General features: G+C 43.7%; 1 protein-coding gene across 2 annotated transcripts in view; it reads right to left on the bottom strand.

The window, feature by feature from the left end:
- LOC138293664 (aldehyde dehydrogenase family 3 member B1-like) overlaps nucleotides 1-25087 on the bottom strand; it is a 121149-nt gene that overhangs the window by 31358 nt on the left and 64704 nt on the right. For both annotated transcript variants that reach the window (XM_069232966.1, XM_069232965.1), the window contains 4 exons: nucleotides 20557-20677; nucleotides 14756-14841; nucleotides 7996-8077; nucleotides 2-388 (listed from right to left, as the gene is read on the bottom strand). In XM_069232966.1, the coding sequence (XP_069089067.1) occupies nucleotides 2-388; nucleotides 7996-8077; nucleotides 14756-14841; nucleotides 20557-20677 (676 nt within the window). The remainder of the gene's footprint in view (nucleotide 1; nucleotides 389-7995; nucleotides 8078-14755; nucleotides 14842-20556; nucleotides 20678-25087) is intronic.

Raw genomic sequence — 25087 nt, 5'->3', positions numbered from 1 at the left:
CCAATATATCTATCTTTCTCATCATAATCTCCACCGATGGCTACGGTGCCAGATCCCAGCAGTGCCTTTATTCTCTGGAAGTGTCGGTCGTTGATAATACGTGCTAAGTCGGGGGACTGCTGCGGGTCCTTTCCATAAAACTCCACCAAAGTCTCCCTCATGGCTGGCAGCAACAGCTCGCGCATCTCCTTCGTGCACAGCACATAGTCTGGAGACACACAAGTCTGACCATCATTAAAAAAGTGGGACCAGATGACTCGGTTGGCTGCGGTCTTGGGGTCGAATCCATCATCAATGAAGCAGGGGTTCTTCCCACTCAGTTCCAGTGTGACAGGTGTCAGCTGCTTTGCTGCAGCAGTCATTATGATTTTGCCAACATTGAAGCTCCCTGAGGTGAGAAACAAAGAGTTAATCTTTCATGTTAGGAGACAAGGCAGCATACACACTGGAGCATCAATGTGCATCTCACACTTAAGTTACCCAGGCTGGGAATGATATTTGTGATGATGCATGGAATGTTGTCTCACATTTGTCGTAAGTTAAGGGAGTGGAGGGTCATCAGCCAATTGAGGCTTTGCCCCTCTCCACATACAACAGTGGTAATAAGTAGCCTACTATACAATCACGTATATGTGTATATACATATATGTGTATAAATATATATATATATATATATATATATAGAGAGAGAGAGAGATAGACAAATATATATATATATATATACATATATATATATATATATATATATATATATATGTATAAATGTAATAAAAAACAGGTTTAAACTTTCGTACAGTTAGAAAAACGTTATTTATTCTTTATGCATTAACACAAATTAAACTATATAAATGTATAATTTACTCACTGCCAGTTGTAAATTAAATGTATAATATATGCACCACATTCAATTTACTATAACCCATGCACCTCCGTACACATTCTTGTCACCTCACTCACCACACTACATAACTATAACCCACAACTCTACCATGCACTGTATTCTTAGAAATGATGTTATTTGAGATGTCATAAGTGTTATTGTGAATGCTATGATTTCACAGGCTACATGTTCTATAATATGCAAGAGTATAACCAGTGGATAGGGATAGAGCGAGTTATAGTTAATATAGTGTGGCAGTGGGTGACAAGACTGCGTACGGAGGTACGCGTGTTATTGTAAATTCAATGTGGTACCTATATTATTATAATTTTAAATTATTATTGGTGATGAGTACAATATGAAGTTAATTTGGAACTATAACTTTAGAATTTTTAAAGTATAAGTTGACTCTGTATAGAAAGAATTTATAACATTTTCCTAACTATAACTTAGCTTTAACCTTTGTTTGTCCATTAAATTAAAATGTTTTTTATTTTTTAATTAAAATTTGTTTCAGATTGTGGTGTTGAGTGTATTTCAGTTGAGTATTGCTAAATAGACTATTGTAGAGTGTAGTGGAGGACAGTGTTATAGAGTGTAGTAATGTAGAGTGTTGCACAGTGGAATACAGTGAAGTAAAGTGTTATACAGTGGAGTGGAGTGGTGTGGTGTGTCGTGTCGTGGAGAATCGTAGAGTGGAGTGGTGTCCTGTATAGTCGAGGGGCATTGGTGTGGTGTGTCGTGGAGAATCATAGAGTAGAGTGGTGTTCTTTATAGTGGAGGGCTGTTCATAAAGTATAATTGAGTGTCATACAGTGTACACTCTAGTGGCATAGACTGAATTGGAGTACAATTCTGAGTCATATATTGTCATTTCATAGAGTGTTGTATCATAGAGTATTGCGACTTAGAGTTTGATGGCATAGAATGTTGTACTGTAGAGAGGAGTGGTGTACAGTATAGTAGTGTACATTGTAGATTACAGTAGCATACACTGGAGTGGCGTTTTCGGAGTGGCCTAGACTGGAGTGGCACACAGAGGAGTGCGTTAGAGTGGAATAGCATACAGTGGAGTGGGGTAAAGTAGAGTGGCGTACAGTTGAGTGACATACAGTTGAATAGCTTAGAATGGACTGGTGTAGAGAGGAGTAGCATACAGTACAACAGTGTACAGTGGAGTGGCGTGGAGTGGAGTGGCATACAGTAGTTTGGGATTGAGTGGAAGACCATAGAGTGGATTGGCATAGAGTGAAGTTGAGTACAGTGGAATAATTTAGGGCGGATTGTGTAGAGTGGAGTAGCACAGAGTGCAGTGGCGTTCAGAGGATTGGAGCACAGTAGAGAGGATACAATGGATTAGCGTAGAGTGGAGTGGTGTAAAGGGGAGTGGGGTGAAGTGTAGTGGCATAGAGCTGGGATGAATTGTAGTGACATAGAGTGGAGTAGCATACAGTGGAGTGGCATGGCATAGAATATAGTGGCAGAGCGGGGTGGAATACAATGGAATGGCTTACAATAAAGAGGAGTAAAGTGCAATAGCAAACAGTAGAGTACCGTATAGTGGAGTGATGTACAGTGGAGTGGCACAGACTGGAGTGACATACAGTGGAGTGCCGTAGAGTGAAGTGTTGTAGAATGATGTGGTGTACAGTAAAGTAGGGTGTAGTAGAGTGGCGTATAGTGGAGTAGAGTGTAATGGCGTACAGTCAAATAGCATAGTGTAGGGTGGAGTACATTGGAGTGGCATACAGTGGAGTAGCATACATTGGAGTGGTGTACAGTGTAATGTACAGTGAAGCGTCATAGAGTGTAGTGACATAGAGGGAAGTGACTTACAGTGGAGTTGCATGCAGTGGACCAGCATAGATTAGAGGGGTGTACAGTGGAGTAGCACAGACTGGAGTATTGTAGAATGGAGTGGTGTAGAGTGTAATAGAGTGTAGAATGTAATAACAAAGAGTGTATTCGTGTAGAGTGAAGGGTCGTACAGAGGAGTGGTGTACAGTGGGTGGTGGTGTACAGTGGAGTGTCGTACATTGAAGTGGCATAGAGCGGAATCCTTTAGACTGCAGTGCCGTAGAGTGGAGTGGCATACGTTGGAGTAGCATACAATGGAATGGTGTAGAGTGGAATAACACTGAGTGTAGTGGCATATAGTGGAGTGACGTTGAGTGGAGTGCCACATAGAGGAATAGCATATAGTGGAGTAGCGTAGAGTGGAGTGTTGTACAGTGGAATAGTGTACAGTGCTGTAACATACACTGGAGCTGCGTACAATGGGGTGGCATATACTGATGTGGTGTACAGTAGAGTGGTGTAGAGTGGAGTGACCTATAGTGAAATAGAGTACAGGTGAGTGATGTACACTAAAGAGGCGTAGAGTGGAGTTACATAGAGTGGAGTAACGCATAGTATGGTGTCATAGATTGCAGTTGCACAGTGTGGAATACTGTTGAGTGGACTATCGTAGAGTAGAAGGGGTACAGTGTAGTGACATACACTGCAGTGTCACAGAATGTAGTAGCATAGAGCATAATAGAATATAGTAGAGTGGTTTAGAGTGTAGTGGCATAGAATTGAGTGTGGTAGAGTGGAGTGGCACACAGTGGAGTAGAAAGGCGTGGAGTGGTGTACAGTGTTGTGACATAAAGTGGAGTGGCATAGAGTGTAACAGCGTAGAGTGGAGTGGTGTACAGTGATGTAGCATAGATGGAGTAGGGTAGAGTGGAGTGTGGTAGTTGAAACAGGCATAACATGAAGTTGGGTGAACGGATGTAGCTGTAATGTGTCAGGAACATAGATTATGAGGAGTAAATGCTATTTTTTTGTTAGTAGGTGTAAATAGTCTACATAGTGTTAAAGTTATGTGTTAAAATACTAAGTAATATATTGGGCTGTGGTATACCTCAGTAACTTCACAATATACTGCAGTACAAGAAGGCAGTATTTGAGTGGCTAATGGCTGTCTTTACCAAATGCAAAAGGCAGCCATGTAGTTTTCACCAAACATTCCAGCGTTCTGGGTCAGGGCCTTACATATAGGTAAGTATTCGGTTTTATTGTTGTTCCCTACCTCTAACCACTTTATGAAGGTGATAATAGTTAAAGAAATGTATTTATAATTTTCTATATGTTTTTCCTTCAGATATCGTTTATACCACCATTGATAATGTTACTGTAACATTTTCAGTAAAATTATTGATGAGATAACGGTGCAGGGTGGGGGCGAGAGGTATAGTTACCTTAGGGCACGAGATATAGTTACTTGAAATAACTAACTATAACAGCTGAATTTCGATAGTTTTTTCACATTTAAAATGTGAGCCTAACTATAACATCCCTATAAACTTTAGTTTTGTAAGTGTGTATGTATATATATATGTATATATATATATATATATATATGTATATATATATATATATATATATATATATATATATATTTTGTTCAGTGAAAAAACAGAGAAACAAGTTAGAGAGACATTGTAGTGAGGTGACAATGTCATTGGTAGCTTAACATTTTAAACCTGTAAAACCACTGAAATGTGCCATGTATAGTTCAGCGAGCTAACTATAACATGTGCCCCCACCAGGCACTGTTTACGAAACCTAAGGGGGAGTGGATGTCTGATGGGAGTGGGCTCTCAGTGATGACTTCTGTACAAGGCATAGGTTGTGCGTTGTAGGTGCTGGTCTACTCATATCTCATTGGTTGCACCCAAGAGATCGCCTACCTGCAAAGGGTGTAGTACAGAACCAAGGGTGTGTGCAGTACTAGCTGACCATCTAATGGGACATAGGTCTGTTGAGGGAGCTGGCTCTCTGTGAAGATTTCTGAACAAGCCGTACTCTGCCAGCTACCCTCAGTACCTGAGGAAGATTACACGTGAGCAGGCTAGGTGTGCAGTCTTCTGACGAATGTAACAGTGGGAACAAAAGGTCTGCAGATGTAAGAGAGACGAGCCTTGGTTGGGACAGTGCCTAGTAAATGCTCTAATGGGGTTAGAAACATTATTTCATGCTGATAATTTAATTGATGCATGAATATTTTATAATCTGAAAGGTCATCCAACATGGGTTATGCTCCGCAGATGCTGTGATTGACATTGTAAAAGATGTCAAGAATCAGGAATTAGTTTATGCCAAATGTATCCAGACAGAAAATTGTATGATGAGTTTAAAATCTCTAGACCGAGAGAGCAACTGTCTGCAGGACCTTCTGTCACCAATGTGTTAAGACACACAGAGTGGGTCTTGGCTCCACCTTAAAGACTATTTCACCGTCACCTCATGTTATTGGCTGTTTGATGTATCAATCCACCTTCTTTGGCGTGCTTGCACTGCAGTGTATGAGGACTATTTTACATCTTGAAAGTACACTGAATTATCACGTTACATTTTTTATCTTATAAATGTCCTATATACAGAAAGCAATTGTTTTGTTTCTTTGAATGCAATAGGCTTTTTAAATGTCATAATCAAGTTTTCCAATGGAAGCCAAAAATGTTGGCTTTGTCAATGATTGCTTTAACCGGAAGGAAGGGGAACCTCTTGCTCCTCCCCTCTCCACCTGCAACAGTCCCTTCTTTATGTGTATTTCTTTATTTTTCTGGCAATTCTGTTGTTGCCTTATTTTTACCTTCACTTCCACCAGTGTTTCTCTACATCTGACACCCACACCAGGAAGTGTCTCAAAGGCACTCTTTGTGTTGTCACAAAGGGACATATGGGATTAAATTCAGCACCAGAAGGAGACATGGCACCACCTGCACCTTAGGTCTAGTCTTGCTCAATCTGCCTCTGGTGCAAACAGCCATCTTCAGCTTTCCAGCAGAAGATGCTAAACTCTAAAGTTGCTTTGTGTGTTTTTTTGTGTTGGCTTCTTCATAAATGAGATTTTGGACCTGATTTGCTCTTTATGGCACCTTACTAGACCTCTGGCCAAGGTCGTAACAAAGGCCTCCTCCCCCGATACCGCTGCCGTGCTATGGAGGGGTGGAGGGGCATAGTTCCATTGTTTTGAAAGGGACCCCCTCAGCCCTTAAGCCATACCATTGCGGTCCTGGCAGAATGCATGCAAGGGCATGGAATAAGAAACATGTAAACAGTCAGGAAAACCACTGCTTTTCCAAGCAGAAAAAAAACAAAGAAAAACAACACTGTTCGTGTAACATCACTAGCACAAGTACCCCATGTCCTCATGTACATGGCAGGGGCCTAATGCAGGCTCCTGCTGCGTAGGGGAGACCCAACCTTTCGGGGGGGCCTCATTGAGCCCAAGACTAATAAATATTTGTGTAATCTGGGAGGCACCTGGGTCCCTCATGACATTCTACGGGGGGCCTTATCATTTTGTGTTATGCCAGTGTTCCCCTCACTTATGACAGCTTATGTATAGCCTTCCCCTGGGTCTGTTTCTCACTTACGAATGTATTAACAAAAAGTACTGAGCAATCTATTTCAAACATGTGTATTTGAACCCACACCATACGAAGTATATAGGATGCTTCACACCATGGAGAACAGCAGCAAATTTATTGGAGCATTAGGACCAATCCAGAGTCTCTCCTCGAGGTACTTGGGAATCACATTAACATACTGAATGGTCTCAGATATTGGAATACCCACAAAAAGTGTTACGTGGTGTACGTTTTTAGTTTGATCAATTCAAAATCTTGGACTAGGCCTACCTCACACCCAATTGAATAAAAAAATATACCCTGTGGCAGATGCTGAGTATCCTCAATGTAAATTACCGGACACCAACTTGCTGTGCGTTTTGGTCCTGTGCTTCTCTTTCATCATCTTGGGTGGTGTAATCAATTTACTAACAAACATGACAGGCCGTACACTGACAAATTCCTCCGGGGTGGTTTTGCTCGGATCATTTCCTCGCCCTAAACTGGAGAAGGTATCCACCAAGTTTATAGATCTTGCTTTACTTGTGGGAGGCGTAAAATATCACGATATATTGGAAGAGTCTGCTCCCTCAAACCACCGACAAATGGTGCAAAGTCTTGCTTCTAGGCCTGGGCAGAATTCCGCAGAGTTACATAAAAAGTGTGCAAGATTCTGCAGAGTTCGGCAATTTTTAGCACCAGGAGTTTGCGCCGCACTGTGAAATCAGCACGAACTGCACCACGTGGTGCACCAGAGGGCGCTACTTCTTTCTGCTGCTGGAGTAGACTTTCTAATCGAGTGCCAGCTTTCGCAGCGCAAACCTGCCACGGCTGCCGCATTTCAAAATCTCACGAGAGGGGTTCTAGCACCCCAAAATCACCTTAGGGGATGCAAATTCTCACCCGCCAACTTAACGTTGGCGAGCAGGGCATGAGAAAAAACTCCACCATGTGGCAGTTGGCAGAATTTTGCTGGACCTCTACGCTCCAAGCGAAACACGGAGTGGGCAAAACTAAACGAATTCCACTGGCGCAGTGGAAGTTTTCACCCACCCCTGCTTGCTTCCTTAGTTTCATTTAGAGCACACCTGGAATGCTTAAGTGGCAGAATTCAAAACTTGCACCAAGGACAGTAATCGCCCACCATAAATCCTAATATCTGACACATTTCTATTATAATTTATTTATTGCTTGTTTTTTCCATACTGTATATGTTTTACTCCACAATGAATGATGGACACCTATTCTTTTTTCGTTGGACCATATCCAGAATGCTTTTAAATAACTTTATAGAACATTTTAGACTGGTTTGATGTTACATTATTCACAACTACAGGGTGCTGGGAGGGTGAGGGATAGGGTGTATTATTTGGAATCGGTTTCTATATTATTGTTTTAAAAAAGAAAAACTAAAAACTGGTGATCTTCGATCAATTACTTGATGATACAGAGATAATGATGTTACTTTGCAATGCATGGTGTTATGTAAATCCATAACCTCACCTTGTATGAAACTTGAATACATGGACCAACAAAACAAAATAGACTACCTGATGACAACAATAGTACCCTGCTCTCCCTAGAGCTTCACTTATGATGCAGTTAATGTTTTATGTAGGAAAAGGCACCCCACATTGGCCGATAGGGGGGAAACATCTGTATCACAACATATATTCCAGGGGAGCGGGAGATGATAAATGGGAGATGTGGCCTCACCTGTGAAGAAAATGTAATCAAACTTGTTCTCCAGCAGCTGAGTGGTTTCCTGGGGTCCTCCGCACACTACAGCGAAACATTCCTACAGAGAAGTCATGAAGAGTAAGGTCAGTACTCACTGCTCTATGCACCAACAACAAACCTGTCCATGGACTCAAAGGTGACTCTTCAGGTAAGCTAGGGTAAAGGTCTGTACACTTTCTCTCATCCTCTCATGCAACGCAGTGACCCTGTCATAGGTTCTACAGGCATCTCTGGACCAAAGCCACCTGAGAAGCTCACACAACCCAAATGACTTCACCTGGCCTGTAGTCTTCTCATGACCTCAGCAAATACCACTTTTTACAAACACACCATCAATGATGCCTCCATCAGAATCAAAACACTCTTCAAGGCAGCCTGGGCAAAGAGGGCATGAAAGAGTTGCATTGGAAAATAGATTCAAAACTGTTCCAAACTGGGCCCCCGAAAAAACATTTAGCTCACAGCCCCCAAAGTCCTTAAGATATCCCTGACCCGACATCCAGTCTGCATCCTACCCAATGCCAAATTAGTGCAGATGATTGTAGGTGGGGCCTAGTGACACTCACATTTTAGGGCTGGCACTTATTTTGACTCAGAGCATGAGAGAGAAAAAAAATAAAAGGGGAAAGGCGTCAAGAAAAACAGAAAAACTGAGACAAAGGGAAAACGCAAGGATGAAAAAGAACATGCAGAAGTGGGATAAAGGGGCTGGTGGTGGATGAAAAAGACACGCAGTGGAATCAAGACTGAGCAGCCTCGGTATTCAGCGCCCTGACGTTCAATAGCGCCGGCATTGGGCTTCTGAGCAAAACTTTGGGAGCTGGCACTTATTCTTTTACAAATTAAGCACTGCTGCTACCCAACTCAAAGCACCCCAAAATGGGCAGCATTCAACCTCCTCTTTCATCCAGTCCATCAGTGTCACCATCTCCAAACACTGCATTCTACCCTCATTCATCAATAAATCCTCCGTTGAGATGCCCTCACACTTCGTCTCAACATCACAAATGCCTTCCTCAGATGAGTACTCTTTCAAGGAATGTTTTCAGATGACCTTAGACAAAGACTAATTTTCCCCTGATGAAAAAGTCCGCCCTGGGCCTACATTATTTCACCAAGTACCTTATGACCCACTAGAAAAACAATTGAGAAAACAGTCTTAGATCAGCAAGAAGAAACCTACATGGGTAGTAGTCTAGCTTCAGGTTTCACTGTAGCACAGATGCTGGTTGCCTTTGAGTAGTCAATGTCTTATGACCCCTACTTCTTGATCCTACATAACCTCTCTATAGTCTTCGGATCAGTGAAGCCCACCATCTGCAAATATTCATGGGTTACCCTGACACTGGCATGTAGTGGTTTACCTCATACTTCTCCAACCATCACAAATTCATCCATATGTGAACTCCACTATCCCAAAAACTGCTCTGTGTTTTGAGGTGTGCCCCAAGGGGTAATCCGTTCTCCCATGTTCTTCATCCTCTGCTATAAGCCCATTGGGGCCCTATCCATAGAAAGCAGCATCTAAATCTAGAAGTTCACCGATTGCACCAAACTCTACCATAAAAACCCTGTCCATGAGATTTTGTAACACAAATTCTGGATTAGTCTCATTCAGAGCAGTTCAACCAAGACTGAATTCCTACAGCTTGCAAAAATCAACAAACAATCATGAATTCAAGCAATCTTTTAAAATAAACGTGGAGGTCTTCACCTCCAACTGACACCCCAGGCGAAATCAGATGGGTTCACCCTTGATATCAACCTCTCCATCGAAGAACACATAGAGAAAACCAAGACAGCATGATTCCAGCACTCATCCTGAAGAATGCTAAACTGCTCAAAACCAACTTTAGAACAGCCTGAGCACTTTACCACCTGGAGGATGACATACCCTGTTCTTCACTGGATGCCACAGAAATGTTGGTTTTACTCTGCTTCCCTTACACCCCACATCTTAAAATCATAATCCCTACCCACAGTCTCAAACCCATTCCAGCCATGAAAGCAAAAGTGCATTTTTTAAATAGGAATGTTTCCCTCAAAGCTGTAGTACAAGAAGGGGCATAAATCTTAAGTCCTGGAACCAGCCAGTGTAAGTGGTGTGCCACTGGGGCTCACCTCTGAAGCCCTACGGGGTGAAGACACATGTGGGGTTCCCTGAGTTCCTGCTCAAAGGATACCTGGCCGAGCAGTGCAGTTAATTTGAGCCAGTGGTTTCCATTGCTCAGCACCAGTACTGAATTGTCAACATCAGCACTTATGACAGTCTGCCACATGGTGGTACTGTTTGACTAAATTACAGATCAGCACAATTGCAGTTGTTTATTAATTCAATATATATTACAAATGACTAATATCTGCCACCCAAGCTACTCTAGCTTTGGAGACCTGGAACAATCGGAATTTTCACATTTGATGAAGCGTGATGGTTATTACTTGTGTTGGTTCTGTCATTGGCAGCTCTGACAGGGACAATGGGTGGTGCGCGTAATGAGGGACACTTCCCATCTGAAGTTCACAATGTCATATGGAGACTTTCTCAAGGAGAGTCGTGTCACCCGCAACCTTTAGCAACTATCGCCACCTCTACTGAAAATCCACACAACCACAGCTTCTTCCACACATGGTCCATCTTTAGATCCACACTCACTTCTCAAATTCCATGCTCAATTGTTTATACAGAAGTGGGGGATAAAAGCAAGAGGTACATCCAAAGAGGCATGGGACTGAGCAGCAATAATACTGACTAAGTAACGTGGGCGCAGTGAATCCTGACACATCTGTGTCAAGGGAAGTAAATAGGTAACTATACATTTATCATTCTTATCTCCACATCTACGTACCTTGAACATATATATATATATATATATATACATATATATATATATATATATATCGTTCATCTACATATATGTGGAGTTATATATGATAAAACTTCAGTTGCCCATAGAAAATGACTTTCACCATATTCTTGTCTCAGTATTTTTGACATGATATTCTGTCCCACGATATTTGTGTTTACGATATTTTGTCCAAACACCAGGGAGGAGAGCAAAGAGGCCACCACATTAACTTTTTAAGAATCATTTAATAGCACTGGGGACTGATTTATACTTTTTTTAGCACCGTATTTGCGTCATTTTTTTACGCAAAAGCAGCGGAAACACAAAAATATAGTTGCATTTTGTAAGTTTGCGCTACTTTTGCGTCAAAAAATGATGCAAATACAGTGCTAAAAAAGTATAAATCAGGCCCTTGGAGTCACCAAATATCTGGCCACCACTATCACACTTCATTCAAGCATGAAAAACAGTAGAACTGCACCAGATCTGGTAACAACAGTGGATTTGTAGTGTTCAAGGACTTGCAAGAATGTAATTTCAAAACTCCTGAGGTCTTTGCGCCAGTCTACAATGATGATTCCAGTGAAGACACTTCTAGAAAGTCTTTTTCCCATGGTAGGACCAAAGGGGCATCCAGATGATACTGGTAAGATTTACATTTTTCTACTTATTTATTTTACTTTTTTAATTTCTTTCTAAGGCATTTATAAGAGAAGGCCAAGTTTGGTATTTGGATTTTCTCCGCCACCCGACTGTTGCATGCCCACTGTAACCGCCCTCTGAACCCCTATGCATATCTCTTTCTGACTTTACTCAGCCAAAATTGAAAGTATTCAAGCTCTTTTCACTCACTCTTTGAATCCCCCCTTTCTGCTTACACGAGTTGTACTCTATAACTGAGTTCACTGCCCTCTCCTCAGAGGTCTCTAAAACTGCCCTATTATCTATTGCATCAGGGTCTCCTCCTGCCCTTCGCCCTGTTCGATTCTGCCTCTGGCAGCTGATTCCATCATCCTTGAGACCCTCACGGGTGAGTAGCGCGCTATATAAGTCTCTTTGATTGATTGATTGATTGATTGATTGATTGATCATCCCAGCTTTAAGATCTCTACAACCCCTAACTACCTACTGCCCATCCAATCCAAGGAGTACTCATAGCAGAGAGGCAGTGCAACCATTGCCCTCTTAGAGAAAGCTGTATAACTGCCCACCCCAGGGTCAGGTCCAGACAAATGGGATCGCTGCACCTTTTCGCATCACTAATTAGAGAACAATGTCCAATACAGACACTTGTGTTAACCACAAAGTTATCCTGGTGTAGTTGTAACACTCATATCACAGGATGAATTTACCCCTCCGATGAGGCAGACAATCATGCAATTGGGAATCAACAAATCAGTTACAAAAAGGCTCCAGATTGCCCAAAAGGCTCCATCCAGACTGCTTTTCTCTCTTCATAAACTCTGCTCAGCCTCCGCGCTCCTGCATAAACTCCATTGGCTCCCCATAGAAAACTGTGTACATTTTAAAACCTTGAGCATGGCTTGTATGATCATGCATTCACAAGGCGCTCCCATCCTCGCTGGACTCCTCTCACCATACTTGCCAACCAGGGGCCCCATTTAGAACTTGGAGAACGAGTTACTCCGTCAAAACGTTGATGGATATTCCATCCATCAAAATCTAAATCTCATTATACCCTATGGGATTTTGATTTCAGCAGACGGGATATCCGCCACCGTAGTGACGGAGTAACTCATCCACCAAGTTCTAAATTAGGCCCTAGGTCTCTCTGCTTAGCCAATCTAAATCTAGCTGTCGTTCCTCGGGTCAAAAGAAAGAGATTAAGAGGACCTTCTTTTCCGAGCTATGGCCCAGGCTTTATGGCACAAATTGCCCCTCCATCTAAGGACAACTCAAAATTATCTCAGCTTCAAAAAACTACTTAAAACCTGTTTATTCACAGTCTAGTTTGCTTCTATTTTAAGGTAATTTCCCCTTCCCCCCCTTCTGGTGGTATTGTGTGAGTATCATGTGGTTATGGTTCAGCATTCGGAAGTTCCTTTGTTGGGGCAGCTATGCGCTCTACAAGTCTTTTTTAACATAACATATGGTCTGAGAGCACTAGCGGCAGAGGTCTCTCTGCTGCAAAGAACTAGTTTTTGTGTGGCACTCATCTTGCACTCGATCAATCAATCAATAAATCAGGATTTATAAAGCGTGGCAAATCATCCGTGAGGGTTTCAAAGCGCTGGAGGTGCTAGATTCTATGGGGCTGCTCTGTTCATTCGAACCGCCATGTCATTAGTCCTTTTCTGAATTCCCCAAGCGATGTGGCTTTACTGAGGTGTGAGGGAAGTTCATTCCAGGCTTTGGCCACCAGGTAAGAGAAGGATCTTCCAGAAGTATGGTTTCTTACCGTTCCCCCACAAGTGGGTCTCATCTGGAGGAGGGCACTCCAGAGAGAAGCCAGCATTCATTGCCACCCTAGTACCAAAAAGTACAGCAAAGGGGAACCCCTAGCAAGTTAGGCTTATAAGGATAGTTGACAGATGTCACCATAGTTGATGGGATGCATCATAGTGCAGTTACCACCACAAGGTCATTAGATGATGGCACCACCCCAAGGCACTTGCTTCTCTGGTGCACCCTTACACTGTACCAGAGGGTCCGGCTCAGGTAGGCCCACCAAGGTCAGCATGGTTTCACCTTGCACTTCTTCCAGTCTTGCAGCTCCACAGATATCCCAGAAATACAGGTAATGGACAGAGTGTTTCTTCAAAATATTGCTGTCATTTTTAGTAGAACAAACTTCAGGATGCAACAAATGCTTGTGGGGGTTGCAGAAGATCTCTTCAAGACATACCTAAGAAGCTGGATCATGTCCTCTCTCTAGTTTCTGCAGAGAGATTCATGACATATAGGGGATCATTATGACCCCGGCGGTCGGTGATAATGTGGCGGTAGTACCGTCAACAGGCTTTCGGTACATACCGGCACATAATGACATTGCTGGGTTGGCTGTAACAATCTCCAGCCCGGCGGCTGCTATTGTACCGCCGGTGGCATTTTGACCCTGCCTACTGCCATGGTTTTCATGGCGTTTGCAACGCCATGAAAACCATGGCGGTAGGCCCTACCAGTGACAGGGAATTACTTCCCTGTCACTGGTAGGAGGCCCACACACCCCCAACACTCCCCAGATGCCCCCCTCCATCCACGTTCCCCACTTCCAGCACCCCACCCCCCATTCTCGCACACTCACAGACACGCACCACCCGTGCATACACTCACTCACACTGGCATACACACATTAATTCACGCATGTATCCATTCATTCTCGCACACATCTGTACACACATTCACACTGACACGCAGACACGCATTCACATTTCCATTCATACACGCATTCTCATACATGCATACACCAACGCAAACAACACTACACACACAGAGGCATTCATGCACACACTCACACATTCATGCACACAATCCCACACACACACACACAACACTGCCCACCTCCTCCCCTGTCAGAAGCCAAACTTACCTGCATCCAGGGGGTCTTCCAGCAGGGAAGGGGACTGGGCGCTGCTACCTCCAGCAGCAGCCGTCAGCAGAACACCGCCAGACGTATTATTTGTAATAATACAGCTGGCAGTGGTCTACTGGCGTGACGCTGATGGTGGTAGCAGCGCCACCTTAACACTATCCGCCAGTATGGCCACAGCTGGATTTCCGTCCTTCTTGTGTTAGAAATCTGGCTGTGGTCATAATTTGGCAGACGGCTGTTAGTCTTTTGGCAGCCGTCGCTGCGGCAGTAGGCGGCATTTGCCGCCAATCTTAAAATAAGGACCATAGTGCCATACTAAAAACTAGAGATATCACACCGGGTCGAGGTAGGAAGGCAGAAGATCGGACAACAGCTTCTCTGCGCTCGTGCTGATTTCTGATGGCTTCACTATGCAGCAGTTTCCTACAAGGAAAAAAAGAAACATACAAGTCAGTCAGTCCCTGGAGATCACAGGCGTTTCCTTGGGTGGAGAGAAGTCAATGTCCTCTCAGTCTACAGAAGACATGAATTGCTGTGTGTGATATGCTGTGTTTTGTTATGCTACAGGCATACACCTTCCACAATTTGTGGATGCTCAGATGATGTTTCAATCATTGTTCTGAATTTTATGAAATTTGTGTAACCAAACTTTTCTGGGCTGTCCATGACAGAGGGTCCGGAAGAGGCTGTTTCCAGGTCTGGGATGGAGGGTGGCAGGCAGCTCAAAGAGTGGACTCTGGCACTATGACCACAGTGTTTGTGCCGGGCAGTGGGCCGGCAAAGGGATCAGGGTGGGCAGTGGGAGAGCGTGGTGTAGGTGTGGCAATGATACAATATGTTGCCAGGAGTGGGCTGTCCTCACTGTGGTGGGTGGAGAGATAAAGGGAAGGTAGGAGGAGGTGGGTGTCTTCAGGGTAGCCCACCACACCGTAACGGCAAAGGAAAGAGAAAGGCAGTGGCTCTGGGAAGGAGAGCAGAGGTTGTAGTGTGGTGACGAGGGCAATGTATTGCCATTTACTGACCATCACCAGGTGACCTTGCTCCATAGTTACCTTTGGAGCTAACCCTCCGGGAGAGGTCTCTGCTCTTCAGATTCTGATCTGGTAGAGTTTTGCGCCTAATGTATTTTTCTGAGGATGGTGGGCCATTGTGTAACAAAGTACACCCCTGCCATTGTGATGGGAGATCAGAGCCATCCTTACTGCACTCCATATATTTTTGTAACTTGTATCGCAAGTTTTTCCAACTAGGTTTAAAGCTGTTTGTCAAATCACTAGCTTTTATGAAGCGCAGGGTTGCTCTAACATACTTACAGTCCCTAGGAAGCCCTCTTTTATGTTTCAGCATATGTGGCTTTCTTAAAATGTCAGTGTGTAGCAGGATAACTATGGGGGGGTTAACAAATGCAGAAGTAGTTTGGTATCTGAGACTGCACTTCATGTGTAGCTCATTCAGTACCAGTTAACGAGGTTATGGATTTTAATGGTGTTTATCAACTTGCCGTGATACTTGTTTTGAATCTCAATTTGTAACTATTTGTAAAAAAAAAATTCATGCATTGTGTGACTTTGCTTGTGTTCTATTTATGTGCTTTTATGACCTTTTTTAAGGCTGAATAAAGATATTTGAACCTGGAGTACTGAGCCCCTGCTGTTGTGCACACTGGGTGAGGTTTATTGAGGGGCCATCCGCGGTTCAAGCAGAGGACAGAATGGGGCAGATGCTAAATGATTAAAAACACACCAGGGGGCTTCAGCTTTGGTGCTCTGATGGATGTAGCAAAACACAGCCATGTGCTGGCGGATGGGGTGATGTACAGCAGACGTTGCACAGACTTGCATTATGTGTACACTTTCTGGGGTGTGTTTGCATGGGATAGGGGGTATTAACTTAGGAGGAATGAATCAATCAATCAATAAATCAATCGATAAGTATTTGTATCACGCACTAATCACCCGCGAGGGTATCCAGGCACTGACGTATGTACTGCTCGTAGGCATCAGTTAAAAAGCCAGGTCTTGAGTCCCTTTCTCAATTCCCAGAGACATGGTGGAGATCTGAGATGGAGGGGGGGGGCGTTCCAGGATTTTGCAGCAAGATAGGAGAAGGTGCGTCCACCGCAGGTGCTTCGGCGAATTCAGGGGTGTGGGTGAGGTAGAGGGAGGTGGAGTCTGGAGGGTTGGTGGAAGATCAGGCAGTGGTTGATGAGTGCTGGACAGGATGGTGGCCGTAGATGAAAGGTCAGAGTGACACATTTGCGAAAAGAATAATCTGCGTGGCTTTTGTCCTTTTATATAGTCTTATACCCCCAGTCTTGGATGGGGGTGCAAGAATTTATGGTTTCTTCATTTTACAAGTACCACTGGTGAGAAATATGGGGCACGCTTTCTGGTGGAGTTTACAGGGAGCAGTAATTGTGCTTCATTTACCACAATGGATGGAACTTGCTGTTGGTAATGTGAATGTTACTGCTTTCTTTGAGGTTTGATTACACTTTCTCATGATGATTATGTGAGACCGGTGTGAAGACAGCCAGGTCACAAGCTGAATAATGGCAGTAAAGGCGGGCTATAGCAGGGTGCCAAAGGGACGATTTAGTCTTTGAGACCTTTATTGAAGGGCAGGAGTAGTATGTGGAAGAGTCTGGGGCCAGTGTTAGACTTCTACCTGTGGGATGGTGTAGGAGTGATGACTTTGGGATAGTGTAGGAGCGCTGGCTGTGGGACTGTGTAGGAACGCTGGCTGTGGGACTGTGTAAGAGTGCTGGCTGTGGGATGGCATAGCAGCCCGTGGGATGGTGTAGGTGTGCTAGCTGTGAGATGGTGTAGGAGACCTGGCTGTGGGATGGTGTAGGAAAAAGGCTGTGGGATGGTGTAGGAACAAAGGCTGTGGGATTGCGTAGGACCACTGGCTATAGGCTGATGTAGGAGTGCTCCCTGTGGCATGGTGTAGGATGGTGTGGGATTACTGGCTGTGAGGTGGTGAAGGAGTGCCAGCTGTGGGGATGGTGTAGGAGCGCTGACTTCAGGGATGGTGGTGGAGCGCTGGCTGTGGGATGGCATAGGAGTGCTGGCCGTGGGATGGTGGACTATGGCCCTCATTCTGACCCTGGCGGTTTGTAACCGCCAGGGCAGAGGGCAGAGGAAGCACCGCCAACAGGCTGGCGGTGCTTCCGGGGCAATTCTGACCGCGGAGGTAAAGCCGAGGTCAGAAAAGGGGAACCGGCGGTTTCCCGCCGGTTTTCCCCTGCCCCAGGGAATCCTCCATGGCGGCGCTGCATGCAGCGCCGCCATGGGGATTCCGACCCCCTTCCCGCCAGCCTGTTCCTGGCGGTTTACACCGCCAGGAAGAGGCTGGCTGGAACGGGTGTCGTGGGGCCCCTGGGGGCCCCTGCAGTGCCCATGCCACTGGCATGGGCACTGCTGGGCCCCCCTAACAGGGCCCCATTAAGATTTTCAGTGTCTGCCAAGCAGACAATGAAAATCGCGACGGGTGCCACTGCACCCGTCGCACCCCAGCAAATCCGCCGGCTCCATTCGGAGCCGGCTTCATCTTTGCTGGGGCTTTCCCGCTGGGCCGGCGGGCGATCTGCTTGAGATCGCCCGCCGGCCCAGCGGTAAAGTTGTGATCACCGCCGCGGTCATTTGACCGCGGTGTGGTGTTTGGGCGGTTTCCGCCCGGCGGGCGGCGCCCACCGCCCGGCGGGGTCGGAATGACCCCCTATATCTGGCTAATGAATCCTAATAAGGGCAGAATGGGTCCAGGCTTGTTTGTGTTCTGGTTCAGGGAGGCCCTGGGCTGGCAGACAGACTATTTTGCACAAGTGGGGAGGGTGCACACTGTCACTCATCCCAGCACAGTTAATCCCATGGCATTCTGGTAAATACAGTATGCTTACTTCAAAGTTGCTGTAGGTTTTCACAAAGATGGTGCAGGTAGTGTTGTTATTTCTAGGCTCATGTTTCCGGGCTTAGTCATTCATCAGTAGATAGCAGAAGTACTAGAGAGCAGTGAAAAGCCATCTGGGGTTGCTGGTATGCTGCCCAGGACTTCACAGGTCACAGTGCCACTCGACAGGCATGCAGGTGCATCCCAGGTGAACTTGTCAGTTTGCTGGCTCAAGGGAGCCTTTTAAACACATTGGAGGAGACAGCACACTGCCTCTTATCCCAGCACAGTTCACCCCATGGCATTCTGGTAAATGCAGTATGCTTACTTTAAATTTGCTGTAGTTTTACACCAGGTAGTGCTGTTATCTCTAGACATGTATTTCCGGGTTTAGCCCTTCATCAGTAGAGAACAGAAGTATTAGAGCGCAGAGAAATGTCATCCGGGGTTGCTGAAATGCTGCTTCGAGACTGTTTTGCATATGGGTAGGTCCAAAGTGAGGTGGTATAGTGTGTAAAATAGCAACAGATTGGGATGCGGTCCGAGTGATTACCAGTGGCTGAGATTAATTCAAGTATCCAATCCATCATGTTTTAGTATACTACAGTGGGCTGGAGGACGCTCATTGGCAGTAGGATGTTGAAGAAGTGATGATTGGAGAATGGTGTGGAAGAGCTGCAGGTGGAATGGTGAAGAAGCGCCGTCCGTAGGGTTGCGTGGGAGTGTTGGCTGCGTGGTAAGGTATGAGCACTGCCTGCCACATTCTGAAAGAGCATGGACTGTGGGATGGTGAAAGAACACTGGGTGAGGTTTGGTGAAGAAGCGGGTTAGTGAAGAAGAGATGGCTGTGGGATGCTGAAGGTAGGCTAGCTGTGGGTGGTGTGGGAGTGTCAGTTGTGGGATGGTGAAGTAAGACAGGCTCTGGATGGTGAAATAGCATTGGCTGTAGGATGGTGATGGATTGCTGGCTCTGGGTTAGTGGGGTGACGCTGACTACGGTATTGTCAAGGAATGGTGATAGTGGAATGGAGAAGAATGGAGAAGAAGCGCTGGCTGTGCAATGGTGTGGTAGCATGGGCTGTGGCATGGTGTAGGGCACTGGCTGTGGGACACGGAAGGAGCAATGGCTGTGGGATGGTGCAGGAGAGCTGGCTGTGGGATGGTGCAGGAGAGCTGGCTGTGGGATGGTGCAGGAGAACTGGCCGTGGGATGGTGCAGGAGAGCTGGCTTTGGGATGGTGCAGGAGAGCTGGTTTTGGGATGGTGCAGGAGAGCTGGCTGCGGGATGGTGTAGGAGCCTGTGGGATGATGTAGGAGCACTGGCTGTGGGATGGTGTAGGAGCCTGTGGGATGATGTAGGAGCACTGGCTGTGGGATGGTGTAGGAGCCTGTGGGATGATGTAGGAGCGCTGGCTGTGGGATGGTGCAGGAGAGCTGGCTGTGGGATGGTGCAGGAGAACTGGCTGTGGGATGGTGCAGGATAGCTGGCTTGGGATGGTGCAGGAGAGCTGGCTTTGGGATGGTGCAGGAGAGGTGGCTGCGGGATGGTGCAGGAGAGCTGGCTGTGGGATGATGTAGAACCGCTGGTGGTGGGAAGGTGAAGAAGCTCTAGCTGTGGATCAGTGTAGGCAGGCCAGCTGTAGGAACAGTGAAGGAGCTTTGGCTGTGGGACGATGATGCAGTTCTGCTGTAGGAATGGACAAGGGATGCTGGCTGAAGGGATGGTGTAGGAGCATTAGCTGTGTGATGATGACAGAGCTCTGACTGAAGGGGGAATGCAGGAGTGCCAGCTGTAGGGTAAAGTAGAAGTGCTGGCAGTAGCGTGAGCACTGACGCACTGGCAGTGGGTTGAAGATGATGCGCTGGCCTGGCTGTAGGTGAATGTAGGAGTGCTGACTATGGGATTTTGATTAGCGGTTCATGGTGCGATGGTGTTTGAGCACTGGCTGTGGTTTAGTGGAGGAGCACCTGCTGTGGGATGATGTTGGGTGCTGGCTGTAGTGTGAATGGAGGAGTAATAGCTGTAAGGTGGGTATAGGAGTACTGGCTGTAGGGTGAGTACAGGAGGGCTGGTGGTGGGAAGATGAATACGGTGCGAGCTGCAGGTTAGTGTAGGGCTCTGGCTGTGGGTTGATGATTCACTGGTGGCTGTCGGGTGAATGTAGATATGCTCACAGTACAGGAGAGTGCAGTAGCTCAACAAAGGGTGGAGCTGTAGCAGTTTGACTCCACCCACTGCACGTTAACTCACCTGCAGCAATGGCTCCCACAAGCGGAATCAGCACAAGACTTATGGGGTAGTTCCAGGGACCAATGATAAGCACCACGCCGAACGGATCCTTCCGAATATATGCAGTGTCTAGACTTGTCGCCTGTAAGGTAAAAGGCAAAGTTCACACCTTGGATGGTCAACTTTACGTTATCACTTTACAGGGTGCACTGTGCGTACAGAGGCATCAGACCATGTTGTCTTTAGGAGCATGGGTACTATCAGTCACGGATCATGTTTTGGGGGTTTAATTCTAATTCCCCGTCCTCTCAATCAGGCAATCTTAAAAGGTTCAGGACCAGAGACTCACATGAGAGTGACTATTAATACTGCATTGGGGGTCTAATCCCCTTAGGACTTCCTGCAGTAAGCCTTGGTGCGTCACTGTTGCACCTTTTGAGAGACGTGTAGAAAATTAACAATTCTGGTATCCAAATGGAATGAAATAGTCTTGAGTTGTGAAGCACCGGTGGTAAATATGTCTCTTCCAACCATATGATCCAATACCCACCTACTGCTACAGAACCCCCAAAAATTGTTTGGAGTGCCCCTTTTGTGGGCTGTTGGACTAGTTGAAAACCATGGAAACTGGAGACATGGTTTGCAACCCTGACCTCCCTAGACTTCTAAAGTTACTATTGCCCTAATGGTTACAAAACAGATGTAAATATAATCCAGCTATACCTTGCCTAACACCTCCCGTGAACACTCAAAGGAACTGCAACACACGCCCATAGACAAAACTAGTGACAGGAGTCTAAAATAATACCCCATCTTAAATAAAGTTAAAAAACCTAAGTTATACCATACTTAAAAAATATACATATTAACATATTAAACATATATATTTATGTATACCTATTTATCTATAAATGCAACAAATGGCAAAAAAAACAACAGTTTAGCTGGGAGCCCCAGATTCAATCTATTGACTGCCAAAGTATCCACAAAGGAGGGAATGCACATCAAAAACATTAAAACTACAGTGAGCTTATTTGCACGACAGGGTGTGAATTGACTAATTTCACCTGGCGACTTGATCACAATTTATTGCACAAAATACAGTGAGCAGTGTAGTATGGGAAATATTTCACAGTTGACTGTAAAATACAATTGACATCATCAGAATGACAGCCCTCAAACCACTGTACAGAGCTTTACCACTGTCTGGGTTTACGTGGGATAGAGGATCAAATTATGCAGCAAGGATTTATAAATTATGTGGCAAAAACCCAAATTATGAAACACATTCTCATCTGTATTATTCTCACTCATTTTATCTAGAAACAACATTTTAGTGAAATCTGCAAATTATGTAGCAAAATAGGTAAATCAGCAATTAGTGATAAGCACTTTAACCACAAAATCAAACGCATTCTCTGGCCCAATGTCTAATATTTCATCAACAATTTATTAATAAATGTAAATGTATCCATTCAAATTCCATTCCATACATACTGTTAGCTGTAACAGCATTTTCAAGCTAACTACCTCAAAATAAACTTATAATATAGAAAAACACATGACAAGTAACATGTAATATAGCCCTATATTGTCATCGTGGGGTTCTGCTGACAATTGCAAACGACATGAGGTTCAGTCTCATGGTTTACGATGTCATAAAAAAACATTTAAAGGCAGTACTGGACCGTATCATATAGTTACTCGTCAGTAAGGCTTCCAGTTTTTACTGATTTTTACAGATAAATACAGATGAAAAACATCTATTTTTCTGCCTGTATTCTTCTTTAAATATGGACAAACATAGAAAATAGGTTTTCTTTTATGCAATCTTTAACACTGTTTGTCAAGATTGCTAGGCTAAAAGCTGTATAGACTGAAAGGCGGGAATTAAAACAGACGCATTCCTACAGAAGTTGATAGGCGTAACGTTCGATGGGGCGCGGCACTACACGCATTGAAATTTAGGAACTTACAATACATAAGCAAGTCACAAACACGGATGTTGGACATGATTGGTTACAGAGATTTACCATGAATGTGAAATAATTGGAAGGATTATTATTGAAGGATTTCCCTTGAGAAAGTCCTAATATGGACGAAACACGTTGACCGCCAATTCACTGATTGGATGTGAAACAATCAAATTTAGTACTACATTTTCTGGTCAGGTCCCCCCAGATATGTAAAATATTTAACAAATACTGGGAGGTACTTAAGACAGGTGATCACATATCCAGATTTGTGTATAATACACCTCAAATCACTTTTCGAAAGGGTACATCATTATGTGATAAGCTGAGCAGTAATTTAGTCTCTACGCAGAATGTCAACAGCAATAGATCTCAGGGTGTAGGAGCTTTTTACTGCTGCATGAAATGTAAGTCATGTATACAAAGTACCAAGAGCAATACGCTGTGGATATCTACTAGACAGAAGTATCTGCACATTAACAAGACATACGTGCAACACAGAATATTGTATAGATTGTTTAGAATGCCTGTGTGCCAAACTATATGTGGATAGTATGATTCACAAAGCCGAGAAGAGAGTATTGGAACACATGAGGGCTATTAAAAACAATAATAAACAATATCTGGTCACTAGACATTTTGAGGAAACCCATGGTTGTAATGCAAAGTTGTTGAGATTTGTGGTAATTGATGATGTGGGACAACACATCAGAGGAGGGGACAGAGAACACAGATTGAACATTCTGGAGTCTAAATATATCATAGATTTTAATATTTTGGTTCCCTGGGGTTTGAACTCAAGTGAGGAACTAGCAGTACATTTATATTGATATGTCCTATAAATATATGCTGTATGTTTAAGTACAGAGATGTTATTTATCCACTCCCCCATCTTTGTTTGTCTTTCCCTGTTTCTCTTTTGTTTTCTTCTTATTTTTCCGTGGATCTTTTCCCCTAGTTTGTTCTTATTATTTCCTTTCTCCTCTTTTGTAATGTACATCAAATGTTTGAGGTCTAGTTTTAATTATACTTGTTATGTTTGTTTTTATATTTCATCCAGGTACCCAGCGCTAACGGGGTAGGGCCCAAATGTGACCTTTTTGTTTATTCAAGACCCAGACCCAGATGAATATTTTGTGATATTTTGGACTTTATGAATGCATTGTAATAGTTCATGTTTTATATTTTTCACGTACTTTAGAAATTGTTTAGGGATACACATAAACCCACATGGGTGAGACCCTACTTATTTATTTAGAGAAATGCTCCTCCACACATATATACATAATCAAACATATCTGATATATATATATATATATATATATATATATATATATATATATATATATATATATATATATATCAGATATGTTTGATTGAATTTCCCTACATGCCTTTTGAGATATTCTATTATTGTATGCTTCCTTTGGACAGAATACACAAGTTACAATCAACCAGACAATCACTTATAACTGACAGACTTCATGATGGCCTATAATGCTAAAAGAGATATAACTTGCACGCTATTGGTAGATACTCCAAGATGGTGCCTATTGTGATATGCAATGCAGTTATCCTTCTTTTGTTTTCACGGTTGGGAAGCATAGTGGAATCGTATTTTCGTACTATTCAGCATTAATGAGGTAGGCCCCACTTGGAACCTCTTGTTTGTCTATTTAGATCGTGTAAGGAATTGCTTGGGTGAGACTGTGTACTTGTATTTAGAGAAATACTCTATACCTAGATATATATATCATATTTTTGGATTAATTTCTCTTATATGCCTTTTGAGAAATCACAACATTATATAATTCCTTCGAACAAAGTATCGATATATCGATCTAATGGACAACCATCTAGAAGTGCACAGTTTATTTTGGCATCCATGTCGGCATATATTTGTATTGCAGTGTGAACCTAATAACGAACATTAATCTATTAATTAGGTTTAATACCAGTAAATATTGTATGGATGACTTTTAGGATTATTTGCTAAATATATATAAATATCTGATAAATGTCAGTTTGATGGATTTGTACGTTATTAGTCAATGCTTCAAGATGGTGCTTGTTGTTATATGTAACATTTTTCTTTCATTATTTTATTGTTTGAGCACTTAAAAAGTTTGTAAGACTATTGACCACTAACCGTGATCAAGGCTCAGGCGGAAACGTGTTGGTGAAGCCACTGTAAATCATTATTTTCCATGTGCTTCCCGTACTCTGGAGTTTGTGTCTTCTCTTTGCCCTGGGAGAGGACTTTGTTATGGATATATAAATATATATATATATACATATATACTATTTATCTAATTTGAAGATGTCTGTCATCAAACATATATATATATATATAATTCTTGAGAAAATTGATCAGATAACTAAGGAAATCCTGACAATGGTAACACAAGCAAATTTTGAAGAAGTGAAAGCGAACCTTGATAAAAAACTTATTAAATATGAAGAGGATATTACAGCAAAAAAACAGAGAAAATTCTTAAGGGATTTCAAAGATTACCAGTCGGGTAGGATTCTGACTTTTCACCGGAAGTATGACTATATGTACTCTGAGGAGTACAGGG

Source organism: Pleurodeles waltl, chromosome 4_2 (assembly GCF_031143425.1).
Source record: "Pleurodeles waltl isolate 20211129_DDA chromosome 4_2, aPleWal1.hap1.20221129, whole genome shotgun sequence".
In the NCBI taxonomy this organism is placed as follows: domain Eukaryota; kingdom Metazoa; phylum Chordata; class Amphibia; order Caudata; family Salamandridae; genus Pleurodeles; species Pleurodeles waltl.
Note: the sequence above shows the minus strand (reverse complement) of the source record. Positions and strands in the feature narration are given on the sequence as shown.